Source organism: Anas acuta, chromosome 2 (genome assembly GCF_963932015.1).
Source record: "Anas acuta chromosome 2, bAnaAcu1.1, whole genome shotgun sequence".
NCBI lineage: Eukaryota > Metazoa > Chordata > Aves > Anseriformes > Anatidae > Anas > Anas acuta.
In genome coordinates this window covers 147,021,321-147,040,650 of record NC_088980.1, presented here as the reverse complement: position 1 = coordinate 147,040,650, position 19,330 = coordinate 147,021,321, and the positions used below count along the sequence as shown (strand labels likewise).

Here is a 19,330-nt window from a genome sequence, read left to right as displayed (position 1 = left end):
TTCAAAGAATCATTAAAAAAAACAACTTACATTGTTTTCTCATCTCTTTAAGTTGATCCTTAAAATATATGTATTTTTCATTCTTTTCCAAATCTGAGTCACTGTTCTTGCTCTCCAGTGCAGTGAATTTTTCTTTTACTAAGCATTTTAAATCTGGTATATTTTCTGGTTTCTCTTGTTTTATCTGTAAGGAACAAAAAAAGAGAATGCTGTTATTCACTATGAAACATACTGCAATACAAAGCAATAGATGTCCAACAAAAATTCATGAGCATAATACTACTTTTTTTTTTTTTTTGACTCCAGTTAGGCGTTCTGCTCTGAAACCATAAACTGGTAATTATTTATTTCAAGAGAAGTAACTATAAAACGTAGAGATTAACCTCCATTGTCATTTAACTCATGTAATTGCTGTATACGTGGTGTATCTTACACTAACAATAAGGAAAACTAAATGTCTGTGGTCACATTTACTTCCGTGAGTGGTAAAGGTCAACAACAACCAGCATGAGTGATTGTGAATGGAACCAAAAAATATGACTCTGTTCCAAAGAGTAAAGATGACTGAAAAATAGAAATAACATTATTAAGTGTTAAAAACCTCCCCCTCATCATTTTTCAATCAGCTTTTCAGAATCTTATAATCTCTATGCATGATTGGTGTAATAACATCACTATATGCCGTGCAGATAGCTCACATACAAGGAAACCACCTCAATTTCTTTGTGTCGTGTAAACAACAAGCATTGTGCCATACAGGCACACCATTTCCCTAAAAGCCCCTGCTTGTAGTATTGCCTCTGGAATGATGTGAAGAATAAACGCCTGGAAATAATATGGAGGTCACCACATAGGCAATATGAAGCTATTCCAAGGATGCAAAAAGGACTTTGGGAACCCCCCAAAAAAGCTATAATTAGAACGTTGCCTTCTGTTTCTCAAGCCAACATTAAATTTTAGGGCACTGCGCCCCTGACAGGACTTCCTAAGAGCTAGCTGCTACCAGTGCTGGGCTAGGGGTGGTGCCGTGCAGCGATGCCCTGCATCAGTACAAACCCTGACAGAAAGCAGCATCTCTCAAATCCTTAATCCTAAACTCTTTCTGAACCAGACAAAGATTACTTCTACTCTAGCCTATCAGGCAAAACCAGAGAGAAGGAGGTAAGCACCATTTCTGCTGAGCTACTCCTCCCCAGCCGCACACGTTAAATTCTGCCCCTGAGCACATGGACAGCAAAGAGCCTCCTGAGGAAAAAATGGTCAACTTCAGTAAATCGATTATAGGTTCCAGCATTCATAGAGAAGTTGGAAATCCTACAGAATTAGTAAATGTTTGTGTAATGACGGTTCCATAGAACTATGTTTTCTTCCAAGAGCAAAGCCAGTTTGGCACATTTACTTCAGGCAGGTGCAAGTTATGGCAAGAAAAAAAAAATAAGAAAAAAACAACATGCACAGCCAGGTGATAGCATGCAGTTTCCAAAGGCACCTGGAGATGAGAGATCACCTGCTACAACATCCAACTGCGAATGGGACAGACGTTGTACCAGGGGAGCACACTATTAAAGACCAACAGCAGGTTGCTCAGACCGCTGCATAACACCAGGCAGTCGCTTACAGTCCTCATCCTCAGGAATTTGGCAAAGGGAGCAAAGAAAAACAGACATCCTGTGCCCAGGGCAATAGGTCAATCATACGCACACAAAAGATTTATCTGTCTCAGCATCGTTGCAAACTGCTGTAGAAGAGACCCCATCACAGTGAATACCAACGTTGATCTGCACTAAGCTGGAGGAGAAACTTGGTCATCAGCTGTACGCAAGCATGGGAAAGCAGTTACTATATCAAAATACATTTTAAATATATTATAAATCCAACACATGATAAAATCACGACTTGTCTTGGACAATATATAGTGCAGACATACTCCTTTCTGGGACAACTCTGTCGAGCTGTTTTTACAGCCTGACACAGGACCACACTCACAGGCACAGCCCAAATAATACCCAGTCACTAAGACGTGCCCTCATCAAGACTGAGCACTATGGCCTGATAACATACCCAAGATCCAGTTGTGCATCCTAAAAAAACCCCGAGTGCTTCAAGTTGCTGATATTCACACAAAGAGTGAAAGGAATGCCTTGGACATTCATTACAGACATCCGTTTGCCACAAAGATAATGTCAATAATCTTTGCCTCTCCGCAGGTACTAATGTCACACATCAATACGGTTACATCAGGCTCTTTTTATCTGTTTCCAGACTCACAAAAGATGTGAATGCAGAAATTCTCCAATTTAGTGTTTCCAGTAATCCCAGCTGAGTGGCAGGTGCAGAGAAGGGCACAGCCCCTGTTGGCTCAAACAGCACTCCCTTGGCTCCAGCTCCCAGATAAAGGATTTTGCACGTGAGCAGAACGAAAGCAGGAACCGTAACTTACACTTAGAAAAAGGACAGATGTTTGAGGAGCCACATTATAGCCATACAAATAAGTTTTGGCCTGGCACCAGTAGAGCTACAAGAAGCTGTGTGTAGGCATCCATACTAAGCTCAGGAGCCCCCCTTAGCTGCATATCTACACTCACTTGTTGACAGATACCTAACCAAGTACAAGCTATATGTTATTTTCTAATGGCAACGTGAACAATTCCACCATTTATCAAGGGAAAAAAAGTCGTTTACACCAGCTATTTTCCCAATAGCAATGCATGAAGCTGCGAGGACAGTCCAGCAATGTAGTGTACGTGACGCAGGCTCAGACAACCACTTAATGTAGAAATCTATAGTGTCAGATGAGACAGATGGTCAAAGAATGCTCCCTCCTGTAGTTTAACTTATTTCACGTGTTTACAAGATTAAATTCAGTTTCTGTTCACCTCCAGATGATTGCTTTCATTAAAATGATTAACAGGGACACCATCCCTGACCACACTCAATATTGTATTGTCACATATGCTATTACTAAAATGCCAGGTAGACCTTCTGGAAGGTCAACATGTCACAGGTGAATAATAAGGCATGTCCACCCACTGTAATAACCAGTAAATACATTTGCTGTGCATAGGCAATTTCTCTTTGGTGCTGCACATCCTATGCCATGAATAGGGTGAAGAATGGTCTAACTCAACAACACACATGACAAGGAAAGAAAGAAAACTTGACATCCCTCCTAGTTCCTCACAGTGGGACAGCATTGCAACATCTTACGCACTGCATCAGCACGACACACGTGCAGGTACCTCACAGTTTTCTTTAGTACTCACCACCCACTCCTGCTCTACAGATTCATGATGGATGCAGTGATGAGATCAGCAAAACAACACAAAGGAGGACAATATAAACATAGGACAGAGCTAAGGGATGGGGCAAAATTATCAATATTCCGGGTAACAAGTTGGGGTCATAGTTCTTTTTGATCTCAGGAGTCAGTGAGATAAATGCTCACCACCAAACCTGAAGCCACCAGCATGTTCAATTTGTCAGGAAAAATTACTTCACATGGGAACCATGAAAGACATGTTAAGCAAACGACTGTTCATTTAGTAGCACTGTCAGCCAAAACCAGCATGCTAAGCAACACCTTGCAGTCGTTAGTCAATCCATTGAGAGTAACATTGATTTTGAAATGGGGCGGAGGCATACACACCCTACCAAGCATCCTGGAAATGACATATAACTATGAACTGGGAGTGTTCGGGACATATGGTGAAAAGAAGTATCAGTCACAACAGCTTGTTTACAGCAATAGAAAAAGCAAAAGCATCTGCTGTGACAGTCCCATAGCAGCAAAGAACCACACGGGCATTTACACGGAAGCTCAGGCATGAGAACAGGCATGTCGTATGTTATGATTATTAATGATACACGTGATCTACTAGCAGCGCTGATAGGAAAACAATTTTAGAAACACACACCAAAAAGTAATGTTTAGAGAAACGTAGCTGTGGTATACCTATCAAATGATACATTTGTTCATGGCATGATCACAGCTGATAGATAGACAGAGGTTAGTGTGTTTGATGGGCAATGCTTATGAAGGAAGCCAGTTCATGTCAGGTCTTTGACTTCTATCAGTACATATCCCTAATAAGCCTTGCTTTTGCAGGTTCTTTCACTGGTACGATGTGTATGGTATATGCATAAATGGACTGTGCCCCCCCAAATTAAGCTTTTTATTTTTTGTTAGCATTTTTTGCAATGCTAACTTGCATAAACCTAAGAAATCTGTAAACTCTGGGAATCCTAAGTGCCAGTCTGGGGAGCTTTTATTTCATTGATTAGCACAATGAAAAAGGAAATAAGCTGTTCTGTTCCAGATCAATCCCAAAACCAGTTAGGTTGGACCAGCTTGCAGTACCAAACTATACACAGTAAGCTTCAGTGTCTAACAAGGCACTGCTGAGCACAACTCTGCATGCAGCACTTCAGTGTTTAGCAATTTGTCCTTCCCAGTATTACATCTCAAAGCACTTTGCAAACATTAAATAATTTAGCCTCAAACATCCATTGTGCCATATGTTCAATTAACTGTATTTTACAGAGAGTGAGACCGGGGCATGAAGAGATGAATAGCTTGGCCTAAGCCTGCACAAGGAGACTGTGGCAGAACCAAGAATAAATAAATCCCAGTCCTCTACTTTGAGCACAAACCCATCCTTTACCTTCTCCCTTAGTTGAGGGAAAGTTCAAATTAACACATGCATTTGGTTCACTCTCATCAAAGAACCCTAAAACAGCTTGTGGCTGCTTGGAAAACTTTGTGATAAAAGGACGGCATTCTTTGTACCACAAAAATGCTTCACTGGACTTTGTGTTGCGTTCAGCATGTGACACTCCAAAGTTAATTTCTAGCTTTTACCTTCTTGTCTCTCCAGCACAGAAGTCCTTTAGCTGCATGTTTTAAATCCTGACACGGCTCCTATGTACCCTCCCACAGGGTCATCGTTTATGTTCCTTGGTTTCGAGGAATTTGCCATTGCCATTCATTTTATTTTGCTGAAATTTCTTCCCACACCTGAACCATGCTGACATTTCCTGTCCAGTGACACAATCTGCAGAAGAACTGTTCTTTCCAAAGAATTCAGAATTATCTCCTTAATCTTTCAAGCCACATGTTATGTGTTCCCTATAATTTAATGCCTTAAAAATATGGATTTGTAAAGTTTAATTTATGGATATTATTGACATTTGGTATTTGTGAGGGAAAGAAATAATCCTGTTTGCTAATGACCTTTTTAATGACCAAGTCAGCTGACGTAGCATAATTTCTTAATTTTCCAGATTCTTTGTTGTTTCATTTATGAAAGGGAGAGTGATTACTCACTCAGTGCTAAGAAGCTCAGAGGTATGTAGCTACCTAGATATTTATATCCTTTTGGGACAACCCAAAAAAGGATATGCTGACAGTCTCTGGCTAGCTCTAAGCTCAAAACTCGTAGCAACGTGGACTGTATTTACACTACAGCCATGTGTCTGTGAATATGCTTATGCAACACTGATAGCAGTTGTGCCTTTTGAAGAAAAACTTGGTGTCTCATGGCTCCTGTTGGGACAGAATGGCTTACCTCTGTGAATCTGATACTGTATTGGAACTCGATCAACATTTTTTCAGGCAACTTTAGGTACTTCAGGACTTTGCATGACCAGCCGAAGACACCCTACAAAGACCCAGTTTTCAGAACTTGGGTATCTCACCCTTTCTGAATTGGCATCGCTTGTCTGACCCAGACACAGAGGTACCTACACCTACTTATTTCAGAGAACAAATGCCAAGGACTGGCTAGCTGTAGCAGTAAATACGGACATTGTCAGAATAGCCTCGCTGAACTCCTCCATCAGATAAAAATAACTCTTCTTCCTTTATTTAGATCTGCTGTGCAGCAGAATCAACAAAAATGCACGGCACATATCTTTCTTGCTTAATGATTCCTACGTCCTATTATTTCATCCTTACCTCAGTAAATAATTTATTATTACAAATATGCAGCCTTTCAACACACACATTTATTTTACCTCAGGGTAAGTCAAAGTTTGCTGTGATTATTTATTACAACCTTTTTTTTTTTTTTTTCACTGAGAGGGAAAATAACATGGGAGCTAAGTAAATTTGTGGGTTGAGTCACCCATACTCTTTGTGAATCATGTGAGAACCAACTCTAAGTGAGTCACCACTGTAACTGAATCAGGCTGCAAAATTTCAGCTTAACCTAAACAGTCATTTATTATTCTTCAATGGCTGGATTCAAACCCTTAGCAAATATCAGGTCATTTGTTGATGCGCAAATAAAACACAGCTCTTGGAAACGTCTGCAAGAAGGGCGATCAGAAAGGATATCATCATTCAGCAGCAGGGTCGGCACTAGTTTGAGCACGGCTCTGCTGCAGCCAGGGTTGCCTCGGGGCCCACATCTGATCCCGGAGATCCAACACCTCTACAACACCGTGGCTGCAGGGCTGGGACTCCGGTTGAGCAACACCTTCGCAGACAATTGTGAAACGCCAAGAGAGGCATATTTATGAGGGCTGACCCATACTTATGACACATAGGGCCTATTAACACCGTGCCAGCACAACAGAAAATGGCTGTCAGCACGTTTCGAAGATCCCAAAACTCTGCCAGAGTTAACAGTCTGAAGGTGAGGTAGGGTTGCGGGGCCTGGAGAGCAGCGCGTCAATATGGCGGCCGCAGCTGAGGTATTACCCTGTAATGATATGGTTATACCCATCCATAGCTTATTTTCCTTACTACAAATGCAGCTGGGGATGTTTAACCTTCATAAAGCAGGCACAGAGGCTGTGTGCTGCTCCCGTGCTCACTGGGGTATTTCCAAGTGAACTCCTCGCACGTCGCCGCACGTTGGAGTCATCTTGCTAAGTTTACGAAGGGACTTTGGCCCACTCTGTTTTTCTTTCTCCTGTTTGGAAAGGAACCATATATACCGAGTGGGATTAACTAAGTGAGCACCAGGTGAAGAAACAAAATTGCCAGGGCACAATTGTGAAGTTTACAGCCCGAACAGGATTTTTTGGGGTTCTCAGCCATTGCAAGTTTCACCTCAGGTAAAACGCGGTACTCCTCACGTATTTTAACAGAAAATAAAATGCTCTATTTTCCCCTGTTACCCACTATGGTAGAGACAAGATTGTGAACGTCCTTCTGTTTCTCTCCAAGACCCCCTGAGCCTTGCTTTGAAAAGTCCAAAGGGGTAAAAAGAAGTAGTGAAAGGGGATTACATTTAAATACCAGTACTGAAACTACTTGCTACCAATAGTGTAAAACTAGCTCATAAAGACAGCAAGAAACGCAATCATTACAGGTGAGGTTTTCCCAAAATGCCAAAGTGAAGAAAGTTAATGGATATGTAGCACCTTAATCCCTTCAGCATTCCTAAAAGCTCAACTGCCTGTGGTTTGCGCCTCGAGGCTTGGACTGAATTTCCTTAGCGACTATATCCAACTAGAAGCCTGTCCTCATCTCATTTCTCTTTAGCTTTTCAATATATGATGTATAAATATACAAAGCAAATCACAGGATTTAGGAAATACTTATGGAAACATCCAAGAATTATGGTTCAAGACACAATGCAGATACTAACCTTTATTTCTCTACGTAAAGTTCTGCCACAAACATAGTTTATACACATGGTCCAGGAGAGGTGCACCACATCTTGTCCTAAGCAATTTTGCCTGAGCACAGACTGAGGCCTTTAATGGCAAAAATAACTACTTTTATCAAAATGTGGCTTTGTTTTCACAGAATGTTAGAAAGTGGGAGGCAGGTGGTTCATCACTTTTAGCAAGGTTGATTCAGCAAATGCATCAGGCTGTTGAACCAGTTTACCAGGTTGCTGATTAATTCATATATTTAGAAAACACATTAACATGGATATTAGTATTGTGTGTATGTGTGTGAGTGTGTTTAATGTCCCACTCAAACTGATGGGAACTTAGACATTGATTTCAGTGGGAGAAGAAAAAGGCCCTAAGGTAATTTCAGATTAACAACCTGTTTACTCTTGTATGGTTCTGCCTGGTTGACTGAGATCACTAAAACCCATGTTTTCCATAGTGTGGAAAGGGCTAAATCCTAAAACAAGCACAGTTCAGTATTATCTTCATCAACTCCTACAAAATCCTGTTGATTTATAACAGCTGTGAAGCCAAGCCCTGTTCAAATACAAAGTGTGACTTACCCTCGTTGGACAACTGCATACATCATATATTGTTAAAATCAGCTGATTTTCCAGAGGGATGTTTTCCACATTCCTCAGTGTAATAAATGGCTCAGGTATACCTTTAGTGAAAGTCAAGCAGACATTTTCAATTTTTACTTTTTTTTTTTCAATCTTTTTTGTTTATCTGATGAAATTCTTGTCCCCTGAAAGTTCTTTAGCACTGACAGCATTTCTTCTTCATACTCTCTGAAACAGCAATGTGAGTCATATTGTCATTTTTTATTAAGACTAAATGTAACCTTTAAACTTGTGGGAAACAGCAATAAGATTTCTAAGTACAGACTCATGCTTTACTTGAATTGACATTAGTTGAAAAACATATATCCTGTCTGACACTTGCAGCCTAGCCTCACTGAATTAATATATCTATATTAATACACGGATCGAGATGGCAATCAATCCATCAGAGCCAGCTCCACCTTTAGCACAGATGACTGATTTCAGTGATGGTGCAGAGCTGCACTAACCAGAAAAAAAAAAAAGAAAAAAAAAACCTGAGTGCAACTGCAGCTGCCCCAAGAGTTCAATAGGAACAGATAGCACCTAACTTACACCTGCAGTGGGTGCTAAAGTGGGTGCACCTCACCTAAATGGCAGTCCCAGTCTGTGCCCTGGAGCAAAACTGCCTTTAACTTTGCAGGTTACTGGGAATGCCTTAGTGACAAATCTCTCCCTTAAGCCTTTCCACATATCACATTCATCAATCATTAATAATGTTTTCCTATCTGGCTTCCTATTGGGACAGTCCTCAATATAATGATTAGCCACTAAATCCCAGGTCCTGCTTCCATTCTGATCCTTCTTGTTTTACCAGTTCTGGCCGACGGCTTGCATCCCTCATGCTGTCTTAGCAAACACTGTGGGCTTTCCTAGTACATGCACAAGTGATCCTCTTCTATGAAGTTGCATAGGACACTCTGGAATGCTAACGTACCCCTTTTGCTATGCAGGTGTCCCCAGTTTTTGTAAGTTCCCTGCAGGCAGTGTATCATACGACAGAATACAGCAGAATTTTCAGTTGCAGTTCTTCTCCTCTCTGCTTACAGATCCCATCGCTGTTGCTAACACAGTTCAGCAAAGCCTCAGAAACCGATCTGCGTCAGAAAATTAGGATTAAGGGGCCTTTGTATGCTAAATTAAGCTGCTTATATGTTCCTCTGTAGTCACCAATTTTTGCAAAGACAACATGTGCTGTGTAACAGCCTGAATTAATCTCATCTACATTACCACCCTACACATCCCTCCATGGATTTTCCAAAATCCTTGGAATCTGTCCCCACCTTTCCCGTTATCTGTCAGAGCACCAAGAGGCAGCTTCTTGCCAACTGGTGGTGCCAGTCGCTGGCACTCCACCTCTTCCATTTTCAAAAGAAGTGCCTTCGCACCTTCTCTATCCTGGTTCTTCTGCTGTGGGAAAGCTCTTCGTAAACATGTGGGAATGTATCTTTAAATCCTTCTTCAAAATCTTCTTCAACATCAAAATGTTTAAAAACATTCTCCTTTACTATGATGCCCACAAACCCCTCCATGACTTTCCACCTGCTGCTGTGCCATGTCAGCTGTGTGTCCAGTGCGCCTGGTCTCAACTCCTCAGAGGTTGGACTCGGTGATCTTGAAGGTCTCTTCCAACCTAGACGATTCTGTGATTCTGTGATTCCCTTTTATACAGAACCTCACAAAACTGTTTCCCCAGAAATATGATGAAGCCTGAACAGCCTTTTTATTACAGGTCATTATATTGACTTGCACATCGTAGCTCAAAACCAGCTTGCTTATATACTTTCTGCATTAAAGTGAACCTCAAAATTTATGAATACTGTATTAAGCTATAATTAAACAAAGTCCTAGTGATAGTAATAACTAACTGTAAGGTGGAGAGCAGATGTAATCTGATATCTGACTGCAGAATAGAAAGCACGTAAGAAGAGTTTTTAAATTTTTATAGACATTTCTTTTACAGTTCTCCTGCAATTTATATGCGATGCTTTTTTTTTAAATGTAAAGGTAAATTACCAAACAAGGCTTAAAACTATGAATAAAAATGAAATTATATACCAAATCTACAGCAGCATAGATTCCTCCATTGCACATAAGCCCTTGATTTTTACATGTTGTTAGAAGTAATTAAAATCCAACTTTCATTTAAAACAGTTTTTAAATAGTTCATAGTCAAAATAACAATTTCAGTGAATGAGACAGGTGTGTCACAGCAGTATTAACTTACGTACATCTGCAAAATGTGACAGCCTGGTGAGAAGAAACAGGGAAAAATGAGAGCCCTCTACTGCAGCTAAAAGGCTGAAGAAGAGGTAGCTCTACCTTAGAGTGTGTCTGCATGCCAACAGGAAAAAAAGAAGCATGAAACAGAAGAATTCATAAATGAAGGTGCTCCTCAGATATACTGCTGAAATGCTTTGTTTTGTAAAAACAAAACAAATTGAAAAGCTTAGCCTCAAATTTAAATACACTTTTCTTTACATTGCCTCGGCTGACAAGAAAAGGTTACACAGTAGAAATCATGTCTGACTCAATAAGTATTTATTCACTCAGGACGTCAAACTGGCATCAGTTTAGCCATAATACTGCAAAAAATGAGTACATTTTGTGTATGTACTGACCATCAACAACGTTGCCATTATGCTGGCTGACAATCCTAGACATTCGATGTTGTCCGTGACTAGAAGCTCTGTCACTCAGGGTAAGATTTAAAAGCATGAAAAGAAGTCATTTTCTTCCAAATATATCACTCTATGCATGCAAGCATTTCCTTTCTGTTATTTCCAAACTCAATAGACATATCTTTTCTTGTTTCAGCTTCTGCAACGCTATCAAATTTGTCTCCCCAAACTCTCCCAGGCTGCTAGCATAAACCCTATGCCAGCCAACTCTCTTGATCTCACTTCTCCTGTCATTCCAAATTCTCCCCTGAATTTACAGTCCTAGCTCTTGTATTTAATACTGGTTTTGAACTTATCCCTCCTGTCTTATTACTTCGCTTTCCCTTTTTTTGTGCTCCTTCTGAACATCTCATCACAATTCATCACAACTTCTCAGTACTGCACTCTCCCTTTTACATCTATCAAACTCATTTTTCCTTCGTTTCTCTGACTCATTCACTGTATATCACATGCCGAACTGATTCCTCTTATTACGAGCCTTAATTATGGGATGCCTCCATTCTTCCCTTTTTATATTACATTCTCATCAAACACCAGCTCCTGACTCACTGGCAAAGAAGCTGGGGAGCAGGCGGAGTGAGCGAGTGCCTCCCCGCCACGCAGGGCTCACCAGTCTCACAGACGGGTTATGCTGACCCTGGGGCATATCGCACGCGGTGTGTGCTCTCCCAAGTGCACGCGTTGGCTTCTAGGAGTATTTCGTTCTGAGCATGCCGCTGCTGCACGCTTCCCTCAGCAGTCAGGGGCCTTCTTAAGTCATCCCCCTACAAAATGAAAAAACGCCGTCCAAGGTGAAGCAGTATAACTTGCCATAAGTAACTAACCTTCATAATTGCGTCTCACTTTTCAACGGGGATTTGAAAACATTGAAAATTTGATTTGAAAACAGATATTCACAATCTGATAAGATTTCAGCCAGAAGTCAGCAAACCACTAGCTATTTTGGGTAGTTCCTGGAGAATAACTTGACGTTTCAAACTGTTACCAATCTGCATCATGATTGTGCCCCTTTGTTCCTGTCTTCTGCCATGCAATAAACAGTCTCGTGATAATATTACTTGTTTCATGGTTATCTCCTCTCCACCAACCTCACCGGCACATTCTGTTGTCCAAGGAACCTTAGTTTTGAAGGAGGCATAGTTCTACAAAATACGCAGCTGATATCTGCTGTTGTTCTCGAAGTTCATGTCAGACTCCTGTGAGGAGGAATGAGGAATCTCATCCTGTTATATAAGATATTACATGCAAAAGAACCCAAGAACAGGACACACAACTCCCTGAGGAAGCTATGGATTACAATCAGTAAATAGACGGATCATTAACTGGTCAATCATTTTATTGTTCACTTGACAGACAGAATGAGACATGCCTACTGCAAAGTGTCAGGAACACAGCTGAAAAGAAAACGAACACCCAACTCACCAGAAGAAGAAAAAAAAAAAAAGAAAATACCTTTTGCAGAGTCACTAACTCAAAACGGAATAATTAAAACTCCCACTTCAGAAGCTACTGCTTTGAAGTGGAACTGCAGATCTCTATTTGCATATTAGGAACGCTTGTGTCGATTTCCACGCTCAATCTGGGTATGAGATTGCAGATGGGGATGACAAGGCTCTGAATTAGGACAAATCAAATGGATGCAGACTCATGAAATCCTGCAGAGATAATTATGAGTCTCTCAGGATGATGTAATTAGTACGTTAGCATGGTTTCCTCCTTTAGCAGCAAATGCATTTCAACAATGTGTAAAGCCTTTATGTCTAATATGCCAGCCCTGGTAAAAGTCCTTTGTGCCCTTCTGTTCAGTCTGCCAGCATCTTTATAAGCCCCTACTTGGTGGCAGGCAACCAGATTCACAAAGAGACTAAGCTGTAGCAAGGATGCAAATTGTAGAACTTCAGCTTTAGACACCCCGATAACCAATGCAATCCCCTCCCTAAATCAGACAGCCAGACTTTTTATAAAATGGGTGAAGAAAAACAAGTGCCAAAAAGCAGGAACCACAAAAGCCATCTATCTAGTCAAAAAGTTGTCTGAGTGACTCAATAGGACAGGCAGTCCCATTCCTCTAATGGGGATGGGTGCCTCCACCACAAACCCTTTCCTTGAGTCAGATGTTTAAGCCAGCCAAATCCTTCCCAACAAACAACGATGAGAAAGACCCACGCACTATCAGATTTAATATCTCGGTGGTTGAAACAGTCATCAGTAAGGTGAGTGACCCGTTTTCAAATCTCTGCTCATCCCATATGAGTTGTCCTAGCCCATAGGCTATTGGGTATTCAGGGGTAAGACATCTCGATCTCTCCTGTTTGAAGTTGTTCCACTTTGTATAACTAATTAAAAGATAATTGGAGCAAGTACTTGAACCTGACTCTCCCACATCCCAGGTTATTGCCTAACTATTTAGCTGAGGATTCACTCTCTCATTTTGTTTCTGAATGGTCCTTGAATCATGTAGGCACTTCTGAAAATCCTTTTCTCTGTATTTTACATACAAAGACTCACAGAACACAGTCACATTCATTTGAGAATTACCACTACAAATACCTCCAGTTCTCCTCATATACAGTCCCAGCTCACTCACTCAAAAGTAGGTGCTTTTTGTCTGGTTGTTGTCAGGAGCTGTGAGGGAGGGATACTATTTCAAATATTTTGTCACAACGTAATCCATTTTTGCAAGTACGAAACCAACTTTTCCTTGGTTGGTTTTCCTTGGTTTTTGATTTCTGCCTTGGAGAAAGCAACAAGAAGCCTCCAGCAGTATTCATAGACAGCAGAATAAAGGCTTACCGGTCTTTTACAATCCCTGATGATCATGCTTTGGATTCTAAAAATATGGTATGGCTTTCAGAAGGACATGATATGATGAGCAGATCTCCGCTCTGAAGAGCTCACAAAGTAAATGATGGATCTGGCAGACAAGCAAAGATGCAATATAAACCACACGTCAGGAAAAACACAGATTACAAATCCAGGATAATGAAGCGCAAGTGAAAGCTTGTAAGGTATTTCAAAATAATGCCAGCCTGGTATAACAGGCATTTGTTCAAGGACTAAAAGAGCATTACGAGCTGATATAAGAAAGATAGCAGACTAGGGAAGAAATAGTTCAAGAAGAAGTCCACATGACGAAGTAATTCAAGGGAGGAATTTACATGCAATAAATGCAAACAGTTATCCCTGTACAAAACTTGCAGATCCTCTTCTTTTATTTCAGCTTACATGTCCTAGATGTGAGTTCAACGAAATAAAAACAAGAAATAAACACCCCAAACAAAACAAAACAATAATTTAAAAAATGAAAACAAAAAAACTCATCCCAGAGCAAGAAGGCAGGAAACACTGATAAAACTATATTAGTTTCCTGACACTGTCAAAACCTTGCCCACAAACAAGCTCCAGTTTAACTTGGGTGCAGGCTGAGAAGAGACGAGGGAAAATTTTAGAAGTGCTGGGCGAACAGTGGCGTAGGAAAACTTCAGAGTCCAACAAGAGTATTGTGAAATGCTACATGTGACAACATTACACAGCGCGCAGGGGAAGATCTGATTCAAAAAAAAAACAGAATTTTGGCTGGCAGAAACACGTTGGCTCACTTATGGTTTCCAGAAATGTTTTTGCTATACAGCATGCTGAAAGTCTTCAGCTTACAGGAGTTCTTGGCCATGGCAGAGGCTTGTGGTGACATAATGCAGGCACAAACCAACCCCCAGAACAAAAGGTTAAAGTCTTTTACAATATTTAATTTCTGTAGAGATTTAAACATTTAAATATGTCATTACAAAACAAAATGACTCAGGATAGATGTAATTCAGATGTACCAAAATGCATTAGTCATTCAATAAAACCGGCACCGAGGATTTACTAAAAATACTTTACAGGAGGAAAACAACAACGTATATTTACTTTATTGAACGGTTGTTGTGGAAAGCACATAAAAACAAATCCTGTGTAAATCACCTTAATTTGCCTACCCCTAACTAGGGCTGCTAGCCCCACTGGTAGAGCAGCAGAACTCGCTCAGTTTCCAACCCTTGTGCCGAACAGCAGGAGGAAGCGATGCGTGGCAGTGCCGGTGACCCCACAGCAAGCAAACGGGGCAAGGATCGAAGTAACTGGCAGGATAGGAGGCTCGCTGCCAGGTGGAAGTCCCAGGAGGGGCAGAGTTAACCTGCATCAGCTTCCTCTTCCTCTCACACCCCAGGGAGCACCAGCAGCAAGGAGCTGCGCCATCAGGACACCAAGACAGAAGCAACGTGGTTAATAGGGTTGTTGGATGGTGAGGAGCACAAAGAAATCTCCCCACACGGTGAACAGACAACACAAGTCAGCAGCACAGCCCCTTCTGGTGCTTCAGGTCCCTCTGTGGAAGCAAGCAGGCTCTGCCACACCAGGGGTGACCTCTGGAGACCTGCAGGAGCTTTGAAGAGGTTTCTCCAAGGCCCCAGCAGGGAAAAAGGAAGGCGTGAGGGAAGGAAGAAGACACGGACTTGCGGAGGGTGGAAGCTGGAAGCCTGGGACTTCAGGGAACAGGAATAAAGCTCTGCTTCCTGCTGCTTCAGGAACTGTAGTGGGTGTTTGGGGAGAAAATCCTGAGCGGGTGTCTCAAGTCTTTGGATTAGTACCAGCACTACGGGAAACACCAACATGAGCTGGGAGCCTGTTCGCAGTCAGAGAGTTACGACTGTGATCAGGATCACAAAGATTAATGGGATATCATTCATGACTGGAATAGTGTCCCAGGAGAACCAAGAAAAAGGGCAATTGCACCTGCTTACAAAGTGTTTCATTGTCCATACAGAGTTCCAGGGTGAAGCAGACTGATCCACCAGGGCTCTTCTGGTCCAAAGCAAAGGCAATATTGGTCACACAGCACTGGGGTCTGTTACAGACCATCTGACCAAGGGGAAGAGGTGGATAACCCAAAACAACTCGCTCATTGGCCTTGGTCCTCACTGGGGATTTCAACCATGTGGGCACCATGGCACTGTGCAAGCAATCCGAGGTCTTTCTAGGCTGCATTGGTGATAACTTTTTAATGCAGATGCTAGAGAGAGGAAGCAAGGGTAACACTCTACTTGCCCTCTGCACGCAAACAAGTGGCAAATGTGGTCACAGATAGCAGCTTGGGATCAGTGACCACAGGCTGACTGCATTCAGGATCCAGAAAAAGGCCAGGAAGGTAAGCAGGAGATTTAGGATTCGGGATTTTATGCAAGTGGACCCTGGGTTATTCAAGGAATTCTTCAGCAGAAACTCCTGGGAAACTGACACAAAAGGTGCCTACAATAGGTGATGAATCTTTTACAGATAACTTCTTGATAGGTCAGGAATAAATAATCCTGTTGTACAAGAAAGCTAGAAATTTCAGTAGAAGGATCACTTGAAAAAGCAAGGAGCTCCACATGAACTGAAATGAGAAAGGACAGCATAAAGGAAACAAGAATAGGCAGCGAAAAAGGAACACAAAAGCAGCGCTTTGACACTTAGGGACAAAACTGGGAAACCCAAAGCCCATTTAGAGTTAACAAAAATGAGGGCAGCAAGAAGAATTTCTGTAAACTCAGAGGAAATGTGGGGTTGTTACTGAACAGCGGAGACAACCTAGTGGCTGTTGGGATGGAAAAGGCTGAAACATTCAGTACATTTTTGCCTAAATCTTCATGGGTAATGATTACTCCAAGATTTCCAGCCATACCAGGATTGTTTGGCAAGGAATAAGTTACAGAAGACAAGTTAGGAATGAGTTAAATAGTAGCTGGATGTGTTCAAAACCATAATGCCAGACAAGATTCACCTGAAAGTGATGAAAGAGCTGACATGACTCCAAGACACCTGTACCTACAAAAAAGCACAACCAAGAGAGCAGGTCTGTGACAACTGGTGAAAGGCCAGTACTACGCCTGTCTTTAAAAAGGGCACGAGAAAGGACTCGGGTAAGTACAAGGTTGGCCTCACCTCAGCCCCTGGAAAGATTAGGGACCACATCCTGCTGGAACTCGCTTCCGAACGTGCAGGGAACAAAAAGGCAATCAGCAATAACCAAGGTGGACAAACAAAGGGCAGCTCACGCTTGATCAACCCGATTGCCTTACGGGATGAAATGACCCGCTGTGCAGGCATGGGCAGGGCGGTGGATGTAATCAAACGCTCTGGTCGGTAGGTTGGAAATTACTGGGACAGCCGGACTGATGGTAAACATTAGTTTGACATCTAATTGGTGGCCTGCACCTAGCGGAATACTTCAGTGGGGAACAGTCGGGCTGAAAATGTTCAATAACTTCATGACCAACCTGGCTGCTGAAACAATGCACCCTCAGCAGTCTTCTTGTCCGTAGGACAGCAGCAGCAGTACTGGGAGCAGCGTGGCCAGCAGGAGCAGGGAAGTTACTATCCCCCCCTACGAAGCATGGATTAGGAGGCTGCTGGAATGCTGCACCCAGTTTCGAGCTCCTCAGTTCAAGAGGGGCATGGCAAAACTGGAGTTTGGGAAGAGGTAAAAATTACCTGACAAAGAGTTACGAAATGCTGGACCCAAGCTTTCTCCTGCAAATGAAAAAGTGTAAAATCATTTATTTTTTTTTTCTGACAGTGCTATCAACTGAAGTGTTTCTATTAAAAAAGAAATAATAACACATGCTTCCTGGTCTCTTATTTATTGTCCCTGTAATAAGCAACCCATACCAAAACTTTGTTGATAATATATACAACCCCAGTTGGACCTTTCTAGTTTATAGCACTGCTGGATGGGCTATAAAAGGTCTTTTTTTTGTTGTTGTTCACTGATCCAAGAATCTCAAGAACCGTTCTTAAAACTTTCAGTTTCTCATCTATTCAAATAAGTAGAAAACCTCCACTGTATGGACCTTAACTGCCCCAGAAAGCACTTCATCCCATTTGGTGTGCTTGAGATCAGAGCAGGTGCTTAAGTTGGAATTTCATCAAATTTATAAGAAAGGGCCCCGTCAGACACCCAGAGCTGCAGCTCACCTCCTCTCATCAATGTTACATGCTTGATTTGTTATTTAGAACAAGTTATTAAGTTTTTCTTGGGCATTAAGGGAGAAAACTGGCTGCATGACAAGGATCTAGCTGAAGACTTCTCTCTTCTTTGGTCCAAGTGGGTGTAGCTCTGCTAACTTCAAGGAGGATTTTATCTGCTGGTACCTAATTATTAAATGGTTTGTGTGGTTTTATATGATACAGATTTGAAGTGAGCTTTGAGATTAAGAATTTTTCAATTATGTAACAATGCCCAAAGCAGGAGATGTTCATTTACTGATTTTTTTTAAATCAAGTATAAGAGCAAGAACACAGAGATAAATTACTAGATACCTTGAAGACTTTCCATATATTAAAATTATGGAGGTGAAAGGTAGTTTTTAGATAGAACTATGTTACAACATAGGTTTGAAACAGAGTGTAAATGTTATACCTCTAAAGCTAAGTAGGCAATCAACATAGATTTCAGGATACAGTAGTGCTTGTAGAGTCTATATTTTCTGTGTAGTTTGATTTCTGTTGCATGAAGATGCAAGAACTGCATCAGACCAGGGATGGATCTAGCATATTTTCATCTTTGACAGTGGCAGAAGCAAAATTCTGGAGTATAACAAGAGTGCCAAATAAAAAGCTATTCCCCTGCTCCCCACCATATACTTTCCCTACTTCTGTCAGTCTGCAGTTTAGCGATTTCCCAAGACACTGACTGTGTTTGTATCTTTATGTCCAACAGTCATCAAGGAGTTTTTCTTCCACGAATTTGTCTAGCAGCTTCTTGAACCAGTTATTACTTCTGGTATCCATAACATCCCGTGGCAATTAATTCCACAATTTAATCATTCACTATATAAAACCTTACTTCCTTTTGCTGGTTTAACACTTGCTGCTGGATAATTTCACTAAAGGGCTCTTTGGTTTTATGTGACACATTGTGAATAAGCATTTCTGTTCCATCCATGACTGTACTCACAGCTATTTTAGTCACCTCTTATCTGAATGAACTGACAGTTTCTCCTCGAACAGAAGTAAAGCCACACCTATGATCCTTCAGAGGTGCTTTTTGCTTCACTTGGAGTTTCTCCTTATCATAAAAAAAACACAAACATTGTTCTATTAACAAATTAACAGACTTATAAGCAATGAAAAGAACTAATCTAAAGCAGAATGAGTTTGGGTTTCAGTTTGGGGGTTTTTGAAATGGGTCTTTTTGAGCTGTAAGACACATTACAACTACAGTTTTCTATGCTGTACATACAAAGCTGGTTAATGACATTTCTTGGGATGTACATTTTTAAGCCTGACCGAAGAAGGAGGCCCTATATATGTGTATGTAAACTTAACTGATAGATTAGGGAGGGTGACAAGCTGTCCTCGGGACCGAGATACCATGCACTGCTGTGGATGGGGGAAAAG

At 41.4% G+C, this 19,330-nt stretch overlaps 1 protein-coding gene across 2 annotated transcripts in view; it reads right to left on the bottom strand.

The window, feature by feature from the left end:
• NSMCE2 (NSE2 (MMS21) homolog, SMC5-SMC6 complex SUMO ligase) overlaps nt 1-19,330 on the bottom strand; it is a 133,137-nt gene that overhangs the window by 73,842 nt on the left and 39,965 nt on the right. For both annotated transcript variants that reach the window (XM_068672643.1, XM_068672644.1), the window contains one exon: nt 31-184. In XM_068672643.1, the coding sequence (XP_068528744.1) occupies nt 31-184 (154 nt within the window). The remainder of the gene's footprint in view (nt 1-30; nt 185-19,330) is intronic.